The sequence below is a fragment of the Suillus bovinus genome, assembly GCF_016758785.1.
Source record: "Suillus bovinus strain UH-Sbo-P2 chromosome Unknown EDB93scaffold_83, whole genome shotgun sequence".
In the NCBI taxonomy this organism is placed as follows: Eukaryota; Fungi; Basidiomycota; class Agaricomycetes; order Boletales; family Suillaceae; genus Suillus; species Suillus bovinus.
In genome coordinates, this window is record NW_024542139.1 from 44,090 (window position 1) to 64,541 (window position 20,452).

The 20,452-nt window shown below is 47.7% G+C and overlaps 4 protein-coding genes across 4 annotated transcripts; 2 read left to right on the forward strand and 2 right to left on the reverse strand.

Moving 5' to 3' along the window:
* Window positions 1–461: 461 nt before the first annotated feature.
* On the forward strand, window positions 462–698 carry EDB93DRAFT_1093434 (uncharacterized protein; the record flags this gene model as incomplete). The annotated part of the gene is made up of 1 exon (XM_041446512.1): window positions 462–698. A coding segment is annotated over one exon (237 nt), but the record flags the coding sequence as incomplete, so codon positions are not given.
* A 3,685-nt stretch (window positions 699–4,383) lies between these two features.
* On the forward strand, window positions 4,384–5,525 carry EDB93DRAFT_1323002 (ribosome recycling factor-domain-containing protein; the record flags this gene model as incomplete). The annotated part of the gene is given in 7 exon segments (XM_041454973.1): window positions 4,384–4,443; window positions 4,556–4,655; window positions 4,684–4,742; window positions 4,762–4,854; window positions 4,911–5,008; window positions 5,061–5,199; window positions 5,256–5,525. 7 exon segments carry the CDS (start codon window positions 4,384–4,386, stop codon window positions 5,334–5,336), a joined length of 630 nt encoding a protein of 209 aa, XP_041303019.1. The 3' UTR covers window positions 5,337–5,525.
* A 931-nt stretch (window positions 5,526–6,456) lies between these two features.
* On the reverse strand, window positions 6,457–8,845 carry EDB93DRAFT_1107662 (P-loop containing nucleoside triphosphate hydrolase protein; the record flags this gene model as incomplete). Its single annotated transcript, XM_041447756.1, is given in 12 exon segments — window positions 6,457–6,491; window positions 6,540–6,566; window positions 6,622–6,679; window positions 6,722–7,013; window positions 7,075–7,154; window positions 7,209–7,259; window positions 7,310–7,767; window positions 7,816–7,993; window positions 8,042–8,130; window positions 8,150–8,198; window positions 8,359–8,453; window positions 8,506–8,845. The coding sequence occupies 12 exon segments, from the start codon at window positions 8,843–8,845 to the stop codon at window positions 6,457–6,459; spliced, it is 1,752 nt and encodes a 583-aa protein (XP_041303020.1).
* A 4,022-nt stretch (window positions 8,846–12,867) lies between these two features.
* Window positions 12,868–14,594, reverse strand: EDB93DRAFT_1107663 (uncharacterized protein; the record flags this gene model as incomplete). Its single annotated transcript, XM_041447757.1, has 5 exons — window positions 12,868–13,157; window positions 13,691–13,887; window positions 14,048–14,171; window positions 14,419–14,495; window positions 14,551–14,594. The coding sequence occupies 5 exons, from the start codon at window positions 14,592–14,594 to the stop codon at window positions 12,868–12,870; spliced, it is 732 nt and encodes a 243-aa protein (XP_041303021.1).
* Between the last annotated feature and the right edge of the window lie 5,858 nt (window positions 14,595–20,452).

Consider the following 20,452-nt stretch of genomic DNA (forward strand, 5'->3'; position numbering starts at 1 on the left):
ACGACGATCGAAACCAAGGACTGATGCGAGTCGTAGGTGCCCTGTTACTGTTCCGACTGTAGATCGGCTCCCAAAAGCTTCCGACAACAAGGTACGTGCAAGGTGACTTCCTTAGTCATTCATGGACCCCAGCAACTCCTCCGAAAGTATTCCTAAGCCGAGTAAATCCTAGTAAGTCTGTTTATACCACTTAGCTGCGGTCTTATCTCCTCATGTCGTCGTCCTCCAGCACTGATGCATACTACTACTAGGTAGGTTTCCTCCAAGCTTGTTGTTCTCCCCACTGATATGTTTTGCTCAATGACCGCAAGCATTCAGTCTCACCGGACTCTGAGGATGCCGAAGATGAGCATTCACTCGGAGACTTACTCCCTTCTCATACCTGGTCTTTCGCAGTCGGTCTTCTGGCAGACTGGTTCAAGAAGCGCGGTCTCATACCTGGTCTTACATTCTCCAACGAGCTCATCAGTGCTCTCCCTGTTGGCCTCATTGGCACGAATGCCAAGCTCATGTGCCAGTACATCGAGTTTGTCACAGACCGTTTGCTGGTGTCGCTAGGCAATGATAAGGTGCGCAATGCCACAAACCCATTCGACTTCATGGACATGATCTCGCCACAGGGGAAGACAAACTTTTTTGAACCGTATGTCTTTGCTAATTTTTGTGTAATCTTGTTGACTACCATTACTGTGACGTGAAATAAACTTTTGTTTTTTGATATCCATCAAGTGCTCTTGCCAGGGAACTATACGTCGAGATGCGCCATTCTGTGTCATCCACGATGACGAAGGGTGGTGGGGACTGAACTGTTGGTGCATAGTCTATGATTCGGGCACCTGGCACTAGTGCAAATAATGAAGCGAGAATGATGGTAACTTTTCCAGATCGTCGGGTGTGGCTGATGCCGACTCCTTTCCCATATTTCGAAGGATACTGTGGGACTCCCAGCTCAGTGCTGGTGATGTCTCAGCGAGGTGGTGTCATGCGCAACGCTCCTGCTCGGTGTCGGTTCTCAGGTAGGTGTTTTCTTTCAACAATTGAGTGTTGACGCAAACACTACTGTAGCTATGAATATGCTGCCACTGCATCGACAGCGTGCCCATCGTCCACCTACCCCACTCCTACCTGCTGCCGATGTGCATACCACCAGCGGTTCACCCAATGAGCTAGCAAGTCTGTCGATGACGGAATAGGATATATTGCAGTCACTAGTAGAGGGCAGAGGAATAACAAAGTATGAGCATATCGGACTACTGGAGGTTTGTGGAAGTTGCGGGCGCGCCTGCTTGGAGAGTTAGATGTTATATAGTCATCGGGTCTGCATTCTTACATTTTATGCCTTACGTGTTGAAGGCCAGTGACTAGAGTCCTGGCCTGGTATGTAATTCAATCTTTGCACGTACCTTGTTCCCCTGCATCTTTAGGAGCCGAACAATTTCGGAATAGTAACAGGGCACTTGTCACTCGACTGATGCCATACTGAGTCACAAAGCCATCCTGGTAACGTGGTATGTGATAAAGCTAGCACACAGTACATTGTATGTATAGCGATCGAACACTGAAACAGATCACATCTGGGAAGACGGTGAATCACATCATATCCCCTGCAACACCATATAATCAGATATGACATTCTCGCACTAGGTCGCTTACCTTTCCCTGGCTATCGTCGCTATTGAGGTGCCAGTAGATCCAACAGTGCCTTCAAAGATGCGGGATCCAGTGCGAGGGTGCAGCAAACCTTGTCGTTCCGTGTTCTCGATTATCTCATGTTCGTAGTGAGATAAGGTGTTTTAGGCCGATTTCTGCGCGACAAACTCACTGTGCAGAGCAACTCAGTCCTTGACACTCCCTCCAGGATTCAGAAACTACAGATTGCCACAAAGAAGCATACTCAATGAGTCGATCCTCATCAAGGGCGTATTTCCTGAGCGTTCAAACTTGAATACCCTCGAAGAGCGCTCAAACGGCCGAGAGACATACCTATCAACCCAGTGGCACCACATACGACTTCATTCTTCTTAAGTGAATTGGCTGGTCTGCTGCACCTGGGGTCGTAGGCCCAGTAGCAGGAGGTGTTGCGGACGTTGATAGCCGGGTAAGCTGAATTTGTAATGGCAGCAACTATGCTTAGCCTTGAGCTTGGCATTGCTGCTGCTGTATGCATTTTGCCTTTTCGTGCTCTGGACGCAGAGCAACATACAGTGCCTGCACAAGGGTGATCGAACCACGTAATTAGATATTTTAAATGCGCCCAAGAAAAGACATACTTTTCTATCATGTACTGCAGCAACTTCAAGTTCAACGGTGTGAGGACCACGAGGAGAAAAGACAGCTAGCCTTAAGCTGTGCTGAAGCTCGGTTGCTTCACTGGAGGGGGGAGTGAGAACGAGGAAAGAGAAATGGAAGGCGACCGAGGAGCGCGCGTGAAATCTTTATGGGTGATGTGAAAGCACAATGGAGGCGGGCGGTTGCTTATCAACCATATTCTCCTTTCATGAAAGAGGATACCTGGCCAACGCTCTGTCGATGTCGTATGTTTGTTTTTGGGGTATGGCTCATTGTACCCAGGTACACCGAAAGTACACCGATCATCATGACTGTACTACATTTGAGATCAGGGTGTCATTGTTTTTAGCAAACCTATCAATGTACCTGAAGCTATTACAATCACTGTAAGGGTTCACTGCAGGAACGACCTTCAAGCTGCCTGTGATGTCATTCGTACCCAAAGCCCATTATTGGGATCTATCCTTGACAAGGCGAGCTTGGTAGTCGTATCTGTCTGATTCTGCTAAAAGGATAGAAATGATGTGCCTTACAACAGTTCCTAACGCGCATTTTCCAGCCGGGTGGGAAGGTGGTATGTGTGCATTTTGACTTTCTGGAAGAGCGCATCAAAGCTAGAATGCATAGAATGCAACAGCACCTTGATAAAGAGGCGATGATACTGGTTAATTGGTATATGAAACGAGCAGGTGGTACCGGACCTTGGATTCTTGTGGGCACAATCAGTGACGCCTAACAGCGCCCAAGAGATATGCTCTAACGAGCGCCGGCCCAGGCACGAACTACTCCACTGGCATACGATCTAGAATAGCCCGACACTGTCAGCCCCCTGAATTCACCGGGGTGGCCAGGCACGGGCAACGAGGTACTAGCGGATGTTTGCGAGATCATCATGGTTGCCCACCATGCTATATCCTGTGGCGGTGACTGTTTGCCTTTGTCGAAAATTCCTAATTTTGATATCAACACCTTGGCAAGGCATTTCAACGTTCGACGGTCTTGAAATGGGTTAGTCGTCCTTGAAATCGCCATAGATATGCGGTCAAGTATGGCATGTCCTGTGTCGCAAAAATCCGAACATGGTTTGCAAATTGCAAACTTCGACTCCCACGTTCAAGTTAGTGAAGGAGGGTCACATACGTCTAATTATATGCCTGCTACATAGTTCTCGATTAATTTCGCGGAGGTGACAATGGGTGAGATGCCATTATTGACTGCTCGAAGGCCTTCTCTTGCTTTGCAGTGACATCCACGCTCCCTTGGGGTTCGCATTGACCCTTGTGCGCAGCATGGCACGAGTCACTATTGCTATCAACGCCAATAGTTTTATTCAAAACCGGTGACCCCGTTGTCCCCACTGTTAATAGATAACGAGGACAAGTCACCTTCTTTCGTTCTTACCACTACGCCCAAATAGGATAGATCAGCTCTGGCCAGAGCGCCAGACCTCGTTGCAGCGATGAGTGGGCGCCAAAAAAACGTGTTGATTTCAGATACGCCGCGGAGGGTGCCATAACCTGGGTACACGTTCTTTCCCGAACATCTCGCAGTTTATGCAACAATGCGTTGATTCGGAGGCTGACATGTATCGACGCGAGCGTAAATGACGTAGAGAGAAATGCGGGGAAGCATAACGACTTGATGGACTACGAGGAAGTTAACATGTCGTGGGTCAGCGGAATCATAAGGCTGTGATAAGGACCGCAACTGTCCAGCTATATCAGTATATCTCAACCAACAAATCCTGGAGGTAAAGGAAGGATTCGAATGGAAGGCCAAGGAGCATGTGACTCTGTCGTGGAGAGCAATACTCTCGCTCAAATGTCCGTAATGTTCGTGGTGATCTCATTAAGCACAAATATAAGTTGTGAATTGTGGATAGACGAAATAAAGTGGACTCATCATCTCTCTGGACAAGCTCTCGAAATTCGTTTCTGCGAAACGGCTGCGATCCTTGAGAGTGACAAAACAGTCGGTATTCTACAGCTGCCCAAAAAACCCGTTGCAAGCCAACCGAGTCTGCCAGTGCGTGAGTAGTGTTACTGATTTGGTATCTTTGAAATGAATTTGGAAGGAATCTTGTTATCTTTCAACATGTTGCATATAGTGATCACATTGCAACGTGCCGTACCCCCAACGTTTTGTCAAAGGTTCGTGAGTAGCGGAGTTATGCATAAGTTGGTAAGCGGAAATTACCGAAATATATGACGGCTACATTAGGAATTTCCGACATCATGTGACATTGGGTACCTACTAACGAACTTAGCAAAAATTACATCCAACTGCAGACTTGGTCCCGGGATCTAAACAAGCTCTTACTTCTGAGGCCGCTCGTTTGGAATATGGAAAATCTGAGGCCAAGATGAGTGCCGCTGTCGGAGTGGTACCGCAAAGAGGTAGCTAGTCTAGAGACTCGTGCAAGTGGTCGTGTCACCCCAGCCCTTCTCTCGCCAGTACGCGTGGAACTTCCAGGAAAAAGGAAAGGACCTCTTGAAACTCGAGGAATTAGCCACTGTTGGCGTTCGAGATGGTTCGACCTTGATTATCACGGTGTTTGAGGAACATGTGAGCACCTCGTCGCGGTTAGGCTTGAGGATATTCACTTATTGATGCACCAGTAGAATTTGAAAGCAGTAGAACAAGCCTTATGTGCCGCAAAGCTACCAAACATAGTTCCTCAGAGACAGGACTCCAGGACAATCAAGATTCCTATACCTAGGTCAACTCGCTCCGTCTTCCTGTGGCATGGTCGTTCATCATATCTCTTTTAGGCCAACAGTTGAAGCCCGAAATGCGCTAACTACCACTGCTCAGCGAATGGCAGAGGATACCCGGGTACGACTTCGAAAAATACAGCAAGCCAGTGTCAAAAAAGGCGACTATAAAAAGCACTCGGTTGAACTCGAAGAAGTGAGTCTAACTTATCTTTGACTCAATTCATCATTTTATCTTATCCAACCTATTAGTTTCAGAAGCTCGCAGATAGGAACACTGCCGAAATAGACAAGATTCTTGCACATATGAAGAAATCAACTGGGGCCCGGTAGGGTGTCCCTCCTGGGAGGATCCAGAGTCGTACCCTGACAACGTGTCAGGCCTCACTGTCCGTATCTGTCATTATCGATGATTGTACTAATTAAAGATTCATGATACATGCAGCCTTCCACATACGATGGAATTTTTCAACATTACAAGTGAAACCGGAAGAGTCGGCAGTAAGAATGTCGACGGCAGCCACTGCACTGGGCTAGCTACTGCGACTCGAAAACGATAAATAATAAGTCGTGCAAGGCCATATCCGCGGCAGGGCCCTATTTGAGATTTTTTCCTATGTATATCATTACAAGGAAGACCATCGAACCTATGCGACGGCGCAAAACCAAACAGCTGTTCACGGGATAAAGTCTTACAAAAATTCAATACCAACGGCGCAAAAGAACCAAGAATGCACCAAGATTGTCTATCGATGTTCACTCGGCGTACGACTGTGCAAGGTATCACGACAAAAAGCAGACCAATCACTACATCGCGAAGTACAAATGGAAAGTCGGTGGAGGACCGAACGTTGCCTTTGAGCAAAGTCACGAGCGCGCGAAACACGCACTCTTGAGAATGAGCGACCACATCTGAAGTCAAAAGACGCGGAGAGTGGCAACACTTTCAAAGAGTGATCTTCGAGTGATCTTGCGCGCGACAGAAACGTTGAAACGTTGACACCCTCAATCATCAACGACGTCATACCGTGACTGATCCGAGATTTTGTACGTTGTTAGTTACAGAATGGAAAGTCTGGCGTCCACGACGGCAAAAGTACTAGTGTTGGTTTCGACCTCGCTCTAGACTTTGCGTGCAACGAGCACAAGGTAGCTTCATGAGCTTGAACAGCAAACAATTTCGATCGGCCAACTACACTACTACTATTGTAGCTCCTATCTGCAACAAGAGACTTTGAAAATTATACATTGATAGTCATAACTAACTCAGGACTGCAAAAGACCAACGGGATCTAAGGTATAAGTATATGTGCGAGGTATAAGTCTACAAGTTCGATGAATTAGGATAATGATAACCGCCAGAACAATTTTACAGCAGCGCCAATAGCAGGAAAAGAATGAAGCATTCACAATGTGTGAAAAGTTTTCGGGTTATGTGGTATTATGCGTCTCATCAAAGAAGGTTGCCTCGGTGGTCGAGACCAAACACTGGCCAAGCGTGAGTAAACGTGCATGAAAAAGCAACACAATACGTACAATTTGCTAGTTCACGGACACTCATCCCTGCAATCAAAAGTGCCTATGAGCAACGTCTCCAAGACTCATGGCGAATACTTACGGCCAATCTTCTTTCCAGAGCCTTCACCAAGGCTGCCATCCGCAAGGTTTCGCTGAAGCTGTATTAACAGAGCACAAACATAGAGTACAATTTGCTCTACCTTGCGCTCCTGAAGAGCAAGAACACGATCCTCGACAGTATTGGCAATGACCAACCTGTGCACGAAGACATCTTTCTGTTGACCTAGACGGTGGACTCGGTCAAACGCCTGGCTTTCGATCGCTTCGCTCCAGCCAAGATCCAGTGAAATGACGCCTGTGGGGGAGTCAAATATCAGATTCAACCCAACACCTCCACATTTCAAAGACATAAGCATGACCTGTGCAGTATTGCCCGTCATGAAGACTCGGACAGCCTGATCCCTTTGACTGCGACTCATCGACCCTTGATACCTAGACCGAAAGGCAACATCAATTCAAATAAGTATGTATGAGGTCATCAGAAGATTCGCACTTGACATGGGGTACTTTCTTCTCCACAAGGAAGTCGGAGACGAGTTTGAGACATTCGGTCCACTGCGATATGATTATGGTCTGCAAATGTCATCAACATCACGATCACTGCATTGTTTGGAAGTCAAGCCGCACCTTGTCTCCGGGATATTGCTTAGCCCATTTCTCTAGATGTTCTATCATGTGCTGAGAGACGACATTTAAGACGATTTCGGAAATGAAATGCGACAACCTACATTCATCTTTGTAGAAGGAAGGAAACGCGACATCATTCTAACTTCACCAGTGGAAGCAGGCACCTGCCTAGGGTTTCTGCCTATGACCACGTCTCTCTCGTCTGCGTCAAGTTCATCATCAGACTCGACGACTATTGCGCGGCGCGTTCTCAGACGTTTCTTGATGTTGCGCCTGGCATCCTTCTCTTCTTCATCCTCGCCATCCTCGACAATGAAATCACTCATGTCGTCGTCGTCATCATCTTCTGATTCATCATCCGAGTCGCACACAGCACACTTTTTACGGATGCGCCTAGCCCTGCCTTTGCCTTTCGATCCCTGAAGTATCATCTCAGAGATCTCGGGCATTTCATCATCGGAAGACGCCAATACATCTCCCGACAACTCAGTATCAGTGGGTTCGAATGCTTCGCGGATGAAAATAACATCTGCAGAAATGGGAGCGCGACAGCTAGGACCTGCAAAATAAAATGAGTGTGGCAACAAGCTTTACGTGCGTGACTCACAAGGCATCTCATTACTACGGTATTTACGAGGGTCCTGTGCGTCTTGGACAAAGGGAGTATTAAGGACGCTGGCAACACACTCGCGACAAAAGGTATGACCACATGCCGTTATACGTGCTTCGGTGAATGTATCCATACAGATGGGACATTCTTCACCATCGGCAGTGGCATCCAGGGACTATATCCATGTCAACATCATGAAATCTATCTGACAGAAGAAACATACCTCCTTTTCTGCTTGTATACGTGCCAGCGCGCATTGGAAATATTGCCGGCAGACAGGTGCGTTCCACGTTACCGTCTGTTTTTCATCTTCTGCGGAGCCAGTGCATACCAATAATTAGGCCTTGGGACTCATATGCCGGTGAAAAAGAACAAAGCTTCTATAATGAGTGCATGTGCATAATTATTCTCGAACAAAAGTGCACACATCGTAAGAATGACCAGCTACAGGTGTTTCGGCCTTGGCCTTCTATGCAATGTAATAGACTCGGATGGTCTATGTAGACCCCTGCCGCATTTGAACCCTCTATAGTCAGCTACTGCCTCGCGCTTGGTATGATATGATTTGAATATAGCCCCTGGGAAGTTGACAATCTGCCGGGCAGCTTCCATCCTAAACGGGGATTTGTTGTGAGCTGAAAGAAGTGCTGTAATGGGAAATAAATTGATACCTCACGCTGTACACACCCGGACGATGGCCAACCCGAATCACATAGAAGTTACCTTCAGTTTGGTCGTCATCAGTGTCCGTGATGGACTCTGTATCTGTCAAGCCCTCATCAGAAGCTGACTCCTCGATCATATATTCTGCATCCAAGTAGTTCTCTGTCTCATATTGGGAGAGCGATGCAGCCGGGGCTGAAATCTGGGATTTCCCATGCGCTGTTTGTGTCACCACGGGCAACTTGAATTTATCTGTAGTTTCACGGGAATGAGGTTGAGGTGAGGTGGAATGTGTTGTGTAGCGCCGAGGAGGAGGACTTAAAGGGCGGAATGCAATACCAGGAGGTTCTAGTAGAGTGGTCATTGTACAACTGTTCCCTTTTCCAGTCTGACTCTGTGTAATAGATTTGGAATTCCGCTCATTGAATTAGTGATGCCGGAGTCCGGTTCGGAACTTCGGTTCGAACGCGAACCCTTCCGAACCGGACTGTCCGTTCGGTCCGAGGTTCAGCGTTCGGCTGATGCCTCAGATTTGTGAACCCGTCTGGACCCGTTCGAACGGTTCTTTCCTTCTGTCTATGATCCGCTTGAGGTCCTCAGCTTATTGCTATCCATCTATCCTAATATTTTTTCTGATCACCTGGCAACAAACTCATATGGCCATTGGCAGTTCTGGGAGCATTGATCTCCAGAACGGCTCTTACTTCACGACCAAAAGACTGAATGCATTTCTGTTAGTGACGTCTGACTTCCTCTGTGATCTATTCAACATTTTGGTAAGCCCTATGTTAATCGTTATTAGGATTATAATTTAATCTATGTTCAGAACATATCTTTGGGATGCTCGTTCAGGTACTTGCTTTTGCTTCAACATCAATCAACTGTTGCAGTCATTGCATGGCAACAATATGTTCAAGGTGCGTCGCATTTTTCTAATCTCTAACCACAAATTTTGGTATAAATGAGCTACTACAGGTACAATATTCACCCTTCTGGCTGCGAGAATGTCTTGCGCACTTGGATCCAATGGCCAACTCAAAGACGCTAGCGCCATCGATTGGTACAATGATCCCGACAATGACACCCCCATGCTTGCTCCACCTCCGCCTCCTGCATCCAATGGCAAGCTAACTGCCTTCGTGTCTCGCTCAGGCCGAGCTGTTAAACCGACAGAAAAAATCCGCAATGCTGGCAACACAGCTCCAGCCAAAGCTGCCAAACGAGTGGCTCCAGTGCCTCCCAAAGGACAGCCCACACCCAAGCGAGTGCAATGTGGGTCCCACGATGACAATGACGACGAACCCCCTGCACTAGAAGATTGCTCAGATGATGAAGAAGAGGCCGAAGAAGCTTACGAGCGGACCAAGGTATTTGGAGACAAGGATCGTGAGGATCGCAAGCATAAGAAGAAAGAGGAGCGCAGTGGGGATTTGAAGGTAGTATTTACTCAGGAGAAGGGACACATCAATCCGCACACCCAAGAACCCGAAGACGGCTGGTGGTGCGAGATCTGCAGGTACGTTTTTACTTTTACTTTGAATGTCACACGCATAACTAATGTCAATTTAAGAGCCAATGATGTACCCACCAATCACTGCTTTTTCAAAGGCAGTGTTTCGACTCGCCGCACCCATATCGCTCGAAACGCGAAGTGTCACTTTCCAATATACCGCAACCGCTGCAACGAACGAGGTATCAAGATGCATGATCGGGCGATACCTCCTAACTGCAAAGCAACTGACGAAGCGCAGCAAACATTAGATGCCTCCCTTACGGCTAAAATTCCTGAATTCACCAAGACCGGTCTAATGGATTACATTGTCGAGCTTATCGTGTCTAAGGACGAGGTGAGTGTTTTTTTTTTTGTAATTGTGACTTAGGATATTCATGCCATAGATAGGTGTTCCAACTTGTTGACAAGGGACCCTTTCGTCGGCTGCTTCAATACCTCCAGCCTTCCCTTTCAGACAGGGACATTCCTCATCGCACAAAAACTCGAGACGAAATTCTTGAACGGGCGCAGCTTGCCGTTCAACGTGTGAAGGAGAAGCTTAAGGAAGTTGATAGCAAAATTTCGATCACGTTTGACTCATGGACATCCGAACCTGGTGTACCTTTCCTCTCCATCACCGCGCATTACATTGACTCCCCAGCCGGGAAACCTCACGAGTGGGAATTGAAGACAGAGCAACTTGCATTCACCATCATCAACGGCAATCACAGTGGGAGCAACATTGGAAGAATCCTGATTCAAACTATCAATAACTATGGCATCCGCACTAAGGTTGGATGGTTTACAGCTGACAATGCTACAAATAACGACACAGCAATTCAGACCGTTGCTCTTGCTATCGACCCTTCCGGCAAGAAATGGATTGCTGGTGAGCACCGCGTGCGGTAAGTGAACTATTTAATATTGTGATCTATATATGTTGATGTCTATTCAGCTGTATGGAGCACACCTTGCACTTAGCCGCCAAACACTTTGTCGAGGAGGTCGCACCTACACCAGCAAGCGTTCTCCTCAAGAACATGGCCGATGAAGATGAAGATGAAGAATCAACTGATTTCGAGGTTGCCGACACTGCAGGAAAAGCCCTTGCGCTTGTTATGCAGGTATGTGTGTACCCTCGTCTGACTAACACTATTTAATGAACCCTTTTTTTAGATTCGGAAATCTCCCCAAGCACGCACCTTCTTCCAACAGTGCTGTGTCGAGGTCAACGAGCCGAAGCTGGAGCTTTTGAAATGGATTCGCACGTGATGGGCCTCGCTCTTTGGTATGTTGGAGCGCACCCTTAAGCTACGCAAAGTCAGTTGGTTTCTATTACCATCCCTATGCACAATACTAACTCAATTTTATCTGCTGGCAGGGGGTGAATAGATTCATACAACTGGCGGATGACAGTGACGAAGTCCCAAAGTTGCAGGGCAAGTCATATGGAGTGTTCAAGCTTTCAGCCGAAGAATGGAAGAAGTTGGAACTGATGCATGACGTGCTTCAGGTATGTGCAAGTGTCCAGTCGAGTCTCAAATGTTGTATTAACCTACTGTATAACCAGGAACCTGCCAATGCTCAACAATCATTTTTGGAGACTCGCGAACCTACCGTATGGCGCGCAATTCCAGTCCTCGAGTATCTCCAACAAACTTGGCAAAACATGGCTGGTTTGTCAAAGTTTGACGACTTTTCATCCGCGATCAACTCTGGCCTCGACAATATTCGCAAATGGTACCACAAAATTGACGAAACTGATGTTTATTTCATTTGCCTCGGTATGTATTTTATTTATTATGATGCCCTATCTAATGTACAATGTAGCGCTCGATCCTAACTATAAGGTGGCATATGTGAAGGGTAAATGGGAGCCTCGCGACTTTGACGAGGGCATGAGAAGCTTGCGGAAGGTTTTCGACAAATATTATCATTGCAATGTCTTGCCCGCCACTGCAGAGCCAGCTGCTGTGGCTCCTTCCTTGCTTGCTCGCCAGGGGTCATATGGCCATAGCTGGATGCGCGATGCTGTCAAAACTCGTGTCGCAAATGACACCGCAAATCGAAGACCTCACCAGGAGCTCGACGAGTACCTTGCTGCCCCATTAGAAGATGTTGAGAATATAGTGGCGTGGTGGGGCGTGAGTTTTTTCGCATCGTGTTTCCTTGCAAGTTGACTTAAAATGCCTTTAGCACCATTCCATTCAATATCCCACCATCTCTCACATTGCAAAGGATTACCTTGCTATTCAAGGCTCTGCCGTTGCATCTGAACGAGCGTTTTCGAGTGGCGGCATCACTGGGACCACGCGCCGTAATCGGTTGTTGCCAACAACATTTGAGGCCCTACAGCTGTTGAAAAGTGGGTACCGTCAAGGCCATATTTCCGCAACGGTTCAAGCTGAGTTTGCTGCTGCTCACGAACACTCTGCCATGGACGAAATTTAGCTACTCATTTACTGTTCATGTATTTCTTGCAATTTTTGTCAATTTATATGTAGCGTTCGAGCGTTCAAACACGTTCTGAACTCGAACCAAACACTTGTGAACGCGTTCATCAGTGTCCGGTCCAGCGTTCGTCCTCCTTGCCTGAACGCGACCGATGGTCCAGTTTGGCGTTCACATTTAGAGGCCTAAGAACCGAACCGAACCGGACTTCGGCACCACTACATTGAATAGGCTTTTCTACATATTATAAGGACAGAGCGATGGGCAGTACATATGGTGTCAACGCCATGTGCGCGCTCCACTTTTGCCTGATTTCTACATAGTGTAATAAGCCATGTACATAGTGCCAGTTTAGTTGTTTCTGGCACCGGATAATCTCTTGAACATGCTAAACTTTGCTAAGCAAAGAATCACTCGTTGAATTATTTGATATTATAAGGAAGCTATCTTCGTAAAACATCTTCTAGCACAACACGTGCATTTTTTACATCTGCACGTCCACGGCTGAGCTGCATGACTTTACCCACCAGCTTGTTGAGAACTGGAGGATTACCTTGGTGAACTGCTTCCGCCTCTTCGGGAAGCGCTTCAACGGCTTCAACACACCATGCTCGAGTGGAGGCGTTATCATCTTCCGATACAGCCTCAAGAGAAAGTTCCCATGCGAGTACAGAGGGAACTAACAAAGAACGGTTGGCAATAATATGTTTCAATAACAACTTGCCCGAAGTCCCTGTTAATGATAATCAATGCATATGCCGCTGGGCAAAAAGAGAAGGCTTGCCAGTAATTTTGCCATCCTGCACCAGATTGATGAGTTCGCCTAGCTGCTCGACAGATACAGGATTATCGCTGAAGGTTTCTTTCCGGGCAGTTAATTGCCCAATAAGCTCGTGCGTCATCCTGGACGTAAATGCGTAAGCATAAGACGTCTGGGACCAAGAGAAAACCAAACAAACTAGTTGACAACGACTTTCGGGTCTCTGTGTTGCGCGAGGGAGTCAAAGTAGGTCACAGCGCCCTTTCCAAGTTCAACATCAAATCCAACCTTGCGACCCGAGTCGACGGCCACGAGTACATTTGTATCACATTCAGATAGCCCAAGCTTCAGCAAACGTGCATGGGTTGCATCAGGGAGGTCCGGCATAGTCTTGCGGATGGTCTCAACGTACTCCTATACAGGGCTTCAGGTGACATGAACGAAGTTACAAGCAGGCTATTACCTCGGATAACAGCAATGGAGGGATATTCGGATCCGGCATGTACCTATAATCAGGAGAATCTGCCTTGCTTCTGAGTCTGAAAGTTTCGGCCCTATTTTCATCGAATCCTCTGGTGTCTCTTCGTCATAGGAGGCAAAATGGGCTTGTAGTGAGGAAGCAGCCATTATCAATGAAGCCGAATGTTCGAATATAACGTTGGAGTATGTGCGAGATCGAGGAACACTGCGGTACGGTAGACAACTGTGTCAGTGAAAGCGGCGATAATGAAAAATTATTAACACATACCGGCCATTCGTCAGTCAGCCATTCGTCATGCAGCCATCGTGAGGGTGACGATTCAACAGGCCATAAGCATTGCCAGGGAGATTCGAGAAAAGAAAAGTCCTAACTAAACTATCACAATGAGATGGGTTGGGATACACTTTGAAAACTGTGGAAATGCCATGTCAAGGAAGGCGCTTGCGAAGCATTCTTGCCGTAGACTTGATGGAGTGTGGAGACGAAGAAGGTTATATCCTGAGTGTCTATAGAAATACAAGACAGGTTAATGTAATGAAGCAGCCATAAATGTGCAGTACACGCACCTCAGCAGTAGCAACACACTTGCAATCCTCAAACCCTCCTGGACCGTGACTCAAGACCATCAATCTCCGGTAAAATGTTGGAGCTCATTCTAAGCATCCCACTCCATTGAAAATCGTGAGAGCACTGTGAGCATCTGGAGAGTACAGATTAGATAGGATACAGAAAGGACCAAGACGGTATACATACCAGCAGGGGTCTTTCCCTGCTCGAGAAAGATGCTGTGTGCAAGTGCATCTGCATTCTGACGGATTTGATACTGAAGTCTGGATGCAGTGTAAGTGGGTCAGGTGTTGGTAAGGTGGGTACTCAAAAACGCACTCTATGGCAAAACGTTGGTGAGCAAGAACACTTTGCTTACTCATGACTTGAATGCCTGACTCACTGGGACCTTCAATGGAGTCGTGGAATGGCAAGATGTGTATTGGCTTGTTGTGGATAATAATTCTAGAGATTAGAGGTAGAGCGGGATAGAAACAATCTAACAGGTAAGAATAACTACGCTGAGTCAGTTAGGTGTAACAATAACAATAAAGGTATAGACTCACGTCTCAGTTTCTGGAAAGAACTGAGACGCTCGTAACGTTTGGGCGCTGGTATTAATACGGTAAGCGCTCTCGATTATTTTGAAGGTGAAAATTTACTTTGGACCATTTCGGTCCCAACGTCAACAGGTACTCCCTGTTCCTTCCGTCCCCGACCTCCCTCGACCAATGACTTGCGCTCGTACCTGCTACTTGTCATTTCCTACTCGTCATCTCGTGCCTGTCCATCGGGTCTCTCGGTCTTCTTCGACTCTGGCGCTTCGGATGCCAACACTCCCCCTCGAGCGCAAGCTAGTCCCATGAGGGCTCTCAGCTTCTGGTGCCTGGGGCATGGGAGCGGTTTCGTAAACGCGTCGGCCACATTGTCGTCAGTGGGACAGTAGATCAACTTGAAGGTGCCGGTTTTGATATGGGTACGGACGAAATGATAGCGTAAGTCTATGTGTTTTGTCCGTGACTGGAACTTGCCGTTTGAAGCTAACACTATGGCAGCCTGATTGTCGCATTGGATGGGGATGGGGACGGTTGGTGGTTCGTAAAGTTCGCCAATGAGCAGATGGAGGTACAGGAGTTCACGTACGACGCTGGGGTCCCTGCTCTACTGACAAACTCGCAGCAACTTCCATAGGTGTAATTGCATTCTTGGCGTCGGCTAGGTAGAAGCGGTCGACTATGGTGTCAATGTAGGCTTTCTGGGACAATGTTAAGGTGCGTGCGGTGCGATCTCTCGTTACCTTTAGCCCTAACAACCAGTTCAGCTCTCCTAGGTCCGTTATCTCGAAGAATCACTTTAGTTTGGCCTTGAAGTGGTGGATATGAGAGATATGGTTGGCGGTGACGGCCATGTCATCTACTGACATGGTGATGACGGTATGTTCCTTCGAGGTGCGCCTGTAGTACACTGCTTGGTCCACCTTCGATCAGCTGAATCCCAGTTTTGCGAATGCACCTGCCAGTTCTTCGGCCCACTCATAACCGGCCTGCTTCAGGCCTGGTAAGCTGCGCCTCAGCCTCAACACCTTCCTCTCCTGCCCCGCCTTCAAGTATCCGGGTGGTGCCCTCATATAAATCTCCTCCTGGACCGTGGCATACAGGTAAGCGCTCTTGATATCCACTTGGTGGATTTCCCAATCACGCTGAGCGGCCATCGTCAGTATGGTGCGTATGGTGCTCATATTTGCGGTGGGGGCAAATGTGTCGAAGTAGTCGACGCCGTAGTGTTGACGCTGTCCGTTGGCCACGAGGCGTGAGCAAAGTTTCAACTTCTCTCCATCAGGTCCTCGCTTGGTGGCAAGTACGAAGTGGCAAGGGATTATATTGGCTGAGCGTGGTGCGTCCACTATCTCCCACGTACCTAACTTCTCAAGCTGACTGATTTCGTAGTCCAGGGCCTCTTGCCATTAAACGCCATCAGGGCCGTTTAGAGCTTGTTGGAGAGTCGGTTCAGGTTGGGCTGCGGCCAATGCAAGGTGAATGTGCGCTTCTTTGTCAAGTAGATCTAGCTCTGATGCCTCCAACAGGGAATGATGGGCTACAGTTGCTGTCTCCCCCTTATGGAGGGCGGCATAGTACCCTGGTCCTGGCCTGTGCCTCGTGGGTCTTGGTTCTGGAGGGGTAACAGAGTGTTGAGGATCCTCTGGGGTGGCAGGAGGAGGTGACGGGATAGACTGAACATGAGGTGAGTTATTATTATTACCGTTGTCATTGTATTCGGGTGAGTTATTATTATTACCGTTGTCGTTATATTCGTCATTCCGCGTGACGGCTGGCTCCCCCTTGTTCAGGGTATCCTCGGCAATCGGTACATCCATGGGTGCAAAGGTGAGGTTCCTCTCCACTGAAATCCTCCGTTTTGACGGCCAGTACACTCTATAGGCCTTGCTCTCCACATCAATCCCCACAAACAGTGCTTCCTCAGCCCTCGCCTCCAGCTTCCCGGCCTCCATAAGATGGACATACACCCTCGCGCCAAATTCATGGGCCTGTGCGAGGTCGGGCTTCGTCTTCCGGACGAGTTCATATGGGGTGGTGCCGGGGGTGGCTCTAGAAGGTAAGCGGTTCTTCAACCAGGTCGCGTAGCTGACGGCCTCTGCCCACAGATACTTGGGCAAATCCTTGGCGAGCAGCATTGCTCTCGCATGCTCCACCAACGTGCGGTTAAGCCGTTCGGCAATGCCATTCTGCTGCGGTGAGTCGTGCACGGTCAGCTGGCACTCAACGCCTTGCTGACGGAGGTAGGTGTCGAACTCGGCACTAAGGTACTCTCCCCCTCGGTCCGAACGGAGTAAGCGGATGGCGGCCGTTGGTGCCTGCCTGGTGACCCAGGCCCCATAGGCCTTGAAGGCAGTAAGTGCTTCACTCTTATGTTTCAGGAAGTAGAGGTGAGTCTGACGGCTGAAATCATCAGTAAAACTGATGTAATATAGGCTGCCGCCTATGCTAGCAGTCTACGCCGGGCCCCACAAGTCTGAGTGGACCACTTTGCCATAGGCCGGTGTGCTGTCTTAATAACCGAGGGTCTTATATAAAGTCGTGTAAATGTAATGACACCACAATTACACTTTGGATAAGACTGCTTGCCAGTCCTCGATTAACACGGTCTACGACTTTTCCTATTTCGTGGTAGATAACGTGTGAGTTCTTGGGAGGCTCGCTAAACTAATCTTTTTATAAAGATCAACCTAGCCGGAGCTTTACTTTTCTTTATTGAAACTCAAATCTCGTCTAGGAATAAGCTTCTAGACACGTAATTCAGTTTCTGGAATGTATTTGCCTAGGAAATCTCCTTCTAGGCTCTGGACTTGGATACTGGAACTAGTGAGACGTGGTCTCAAATATACAAAATATGACCAAGATCGCTTGAACAAAGGGGACTATAACTTGACCAAGATCGCTTGGTCTATGGGACAACTAGTGAGACGTGGTCTCAACAATATGATAGATGACTAAGATCGCTTAGTCAAAGGGCACAGAGCAATGAGACAAAGGGGTCTCAAAGACAATATATGTGACCAAGAACGCTTGGTCTATAGCACTAAATAAGTTTCTAAGGTAAGAAACTTATAATCTCAAGGGAATTCTTTTCCCTGCACTTGTCTCACTTCAAAGGGACTAACTTTGCAAGTGAAATATCTGAGAGGCAGATTGCTACAAATGGGAGATCATATTTTTTTGGGGGGAGAATGGGCTCTCCTTATATACATTTTGTGTGGGAAAGTAACCTAGGTTCACAAACAATAAAAAATAAGGAGGACCAATCAAAATATTGGGTCAAACCCAATAAAAGAATAAAATACAAGTGAAAGATGGAGCTATGACATCATTGTGGAGCAAAAGATTCCAGAACCTTCCATGAGTGAGTCAGAGTGAGTCATTGTGGAGCAGAATATTCTAGAAGGAAATGACATCATGAATGATGTCATTGTAGAGTAGAATAATCTAGAGCTTGATGACATAATATCTTTCAACAGAATACCTGCAGGAGTATCTGTGGAGTCTTATGACATCATAATGACATCATACCCTATGGGTACAATTTTATGAAGTGTCAGGTGAGTCAAAGCATCCTAATGAAAAAGTAAAGTAAAGAAACACTAGAGAAAAGTAGGTAGCAAAAATAAGACAGTTGGCAGGAATTGAAACACAGTCAAAAAAAATAATGCAGTTGGCAGGAATTGAAACACGGTCTTTTTGGATAGGTTTTTTATTGGCTTTGTACTTTTCTCTATGGTTTTCTCTAGCCAAAGTGAATAAGCCAAAGGCAAGGCTATACCTTAACCTTCATTTCCCTTCTCACATCAACTAGGTCTAAATGTGATTCCCATCTCACATTAGACTTTTTCCGTCAAAAACGTATTCAGATCATGAAACTTGGGGAAAACTGGAAATATGGACCATGGTTTGAAACCAAGGTATGGGTTGACTAGTCTGAGGACTAAGCTAGCAGACTTTATCTTTTGAGGGTCACCTAGTATTCATGTCCATGCATGATTCCCACATCATGCAGGACAGCGCGCGTCTTGGTCTCGTCGGGAAAAGGTTTCCTGGTGGATTTGGCCTTGGTGCATGCCTCACAGAAGGTAGGTTTCGAACTCTCATCAAGTGTTACGCCTGTGACTACTCCTTTCCTGACAGCCTCCGCTGCTGTGCTCTGGGACACGTGCCCTAGTATATGATGCAGTTCATCGACGGTAAGTTTGCCTTTTGCTATGTTGGCATGATGCTGATGCATATTTCAGGCAGCTGCAACACTAGAAAGTCCCTCAACCTGCGGGATCTCGGCGATCACCCGGCGGTTGGGTCCTTGTGATAGGACCTTGCACATCCGTCCCTCGAACAGTACGGCCATGCCGGCCTCAGCGATCTGGTGAGTCGATATGAGTGTGAAGGCCATTTTAGGTGCGTATAATGCATTTCTTAGGGTGACCTTCGTTCGTTTCTCACCAAGTGGTAGTTCTAGCTCCACATCGCCCCTCCCTGTAGCATTAAGTGTGGACCCATCTGCGGTGCGTATCTCCTGTGGGGAGATTGGGGTGAAATTACTGAATTTGGCTCTATCAGGGCAGAAATGGGACGTCGCCCCCGAATCCACGATAGCGCTGCGTCTTTTGGGAGGTACATTGAGGACTTTTGCTACGCTGGCGAGATCCGCCGTGACGAACGCGTACTGATCCTGCATTTCAGCCTCTGCAGCCGTATTGGCTGTCTCTTTTTGCCCCTTCCGCCTCTGCTGGTTGGGACCTTGTCCTTCCTTGCCGCCACCCTTCCTCCAGCAGTCTGTCTTGTAATGCCCCTTTCTGTCGCAATTGAAGCATGTGACATCCGGATCAGCTTTGGAGCTCGAGGACAAAGCCTTCCTGCCCTTTCCCTTAGTCTCTTTGGCAGATAGTGCCGAGTCCTTGGACTTCTTGGAGGGGCGGCGCTCTGTGAGTAGGCGGTGCTCATACTCCTCGGTGACAATACTGATCAGTTCTTAGGACGTCAGCGGGGTCTTTACAATTTTTGCTGCGGCATTAATGGACGAGAGGAGGGGGCGATACAATTCAGGAAGGGAGCCAAGTATGATGGCATGGAAGTCGGTATCGAGGATGGCTGCGCCCATGCCAGCCAGCAACTCCTGCAAACGTAGGAGTTCTGCGAAGTGGGCTTTGATGTCACCTGATTCTTCGCACCTTGTTTCCTGCAGGCATCTGCGCAGGTCAATCTGCACGAGTTCTGTTTTGCCTTTGTGGATCTGGCAGATCTCTGCCCAGACTTCACACGCAGCCTCGAACTTCTGGACCCTCAACAGGAGGCGATCTGATATTGTGCAGAATATCTGCTGTTTTACTAGTGAGTTCTTTTGGAGATACTCATCAAGTTTCTTATCCAGCTTGTCAATCTTGTTTTGAGTGGGTGTCGAACCGTCCGCCTTCAGTGGCTGGCCTGTCTTCTCGTCAAGGAGGAAGGGTATCGGCTCGACTGCACGACTGTCCACATATCGCATCAAACCTCGAGCGCCTATCACCATCATTGTTCTTTCCTTGTAGGTGATCCAATTTGTGCCGTCTTTGGCTAACTTTGGGACATTGAACAGAGTCGACATGGTACTGGGGAGCGTATTATCGTTGGTCATGTCAGGGCTCATAACCTTTAGAGATTAGAGGTAGAGCGGGATAGAAACAATCTAACAGGTAAGA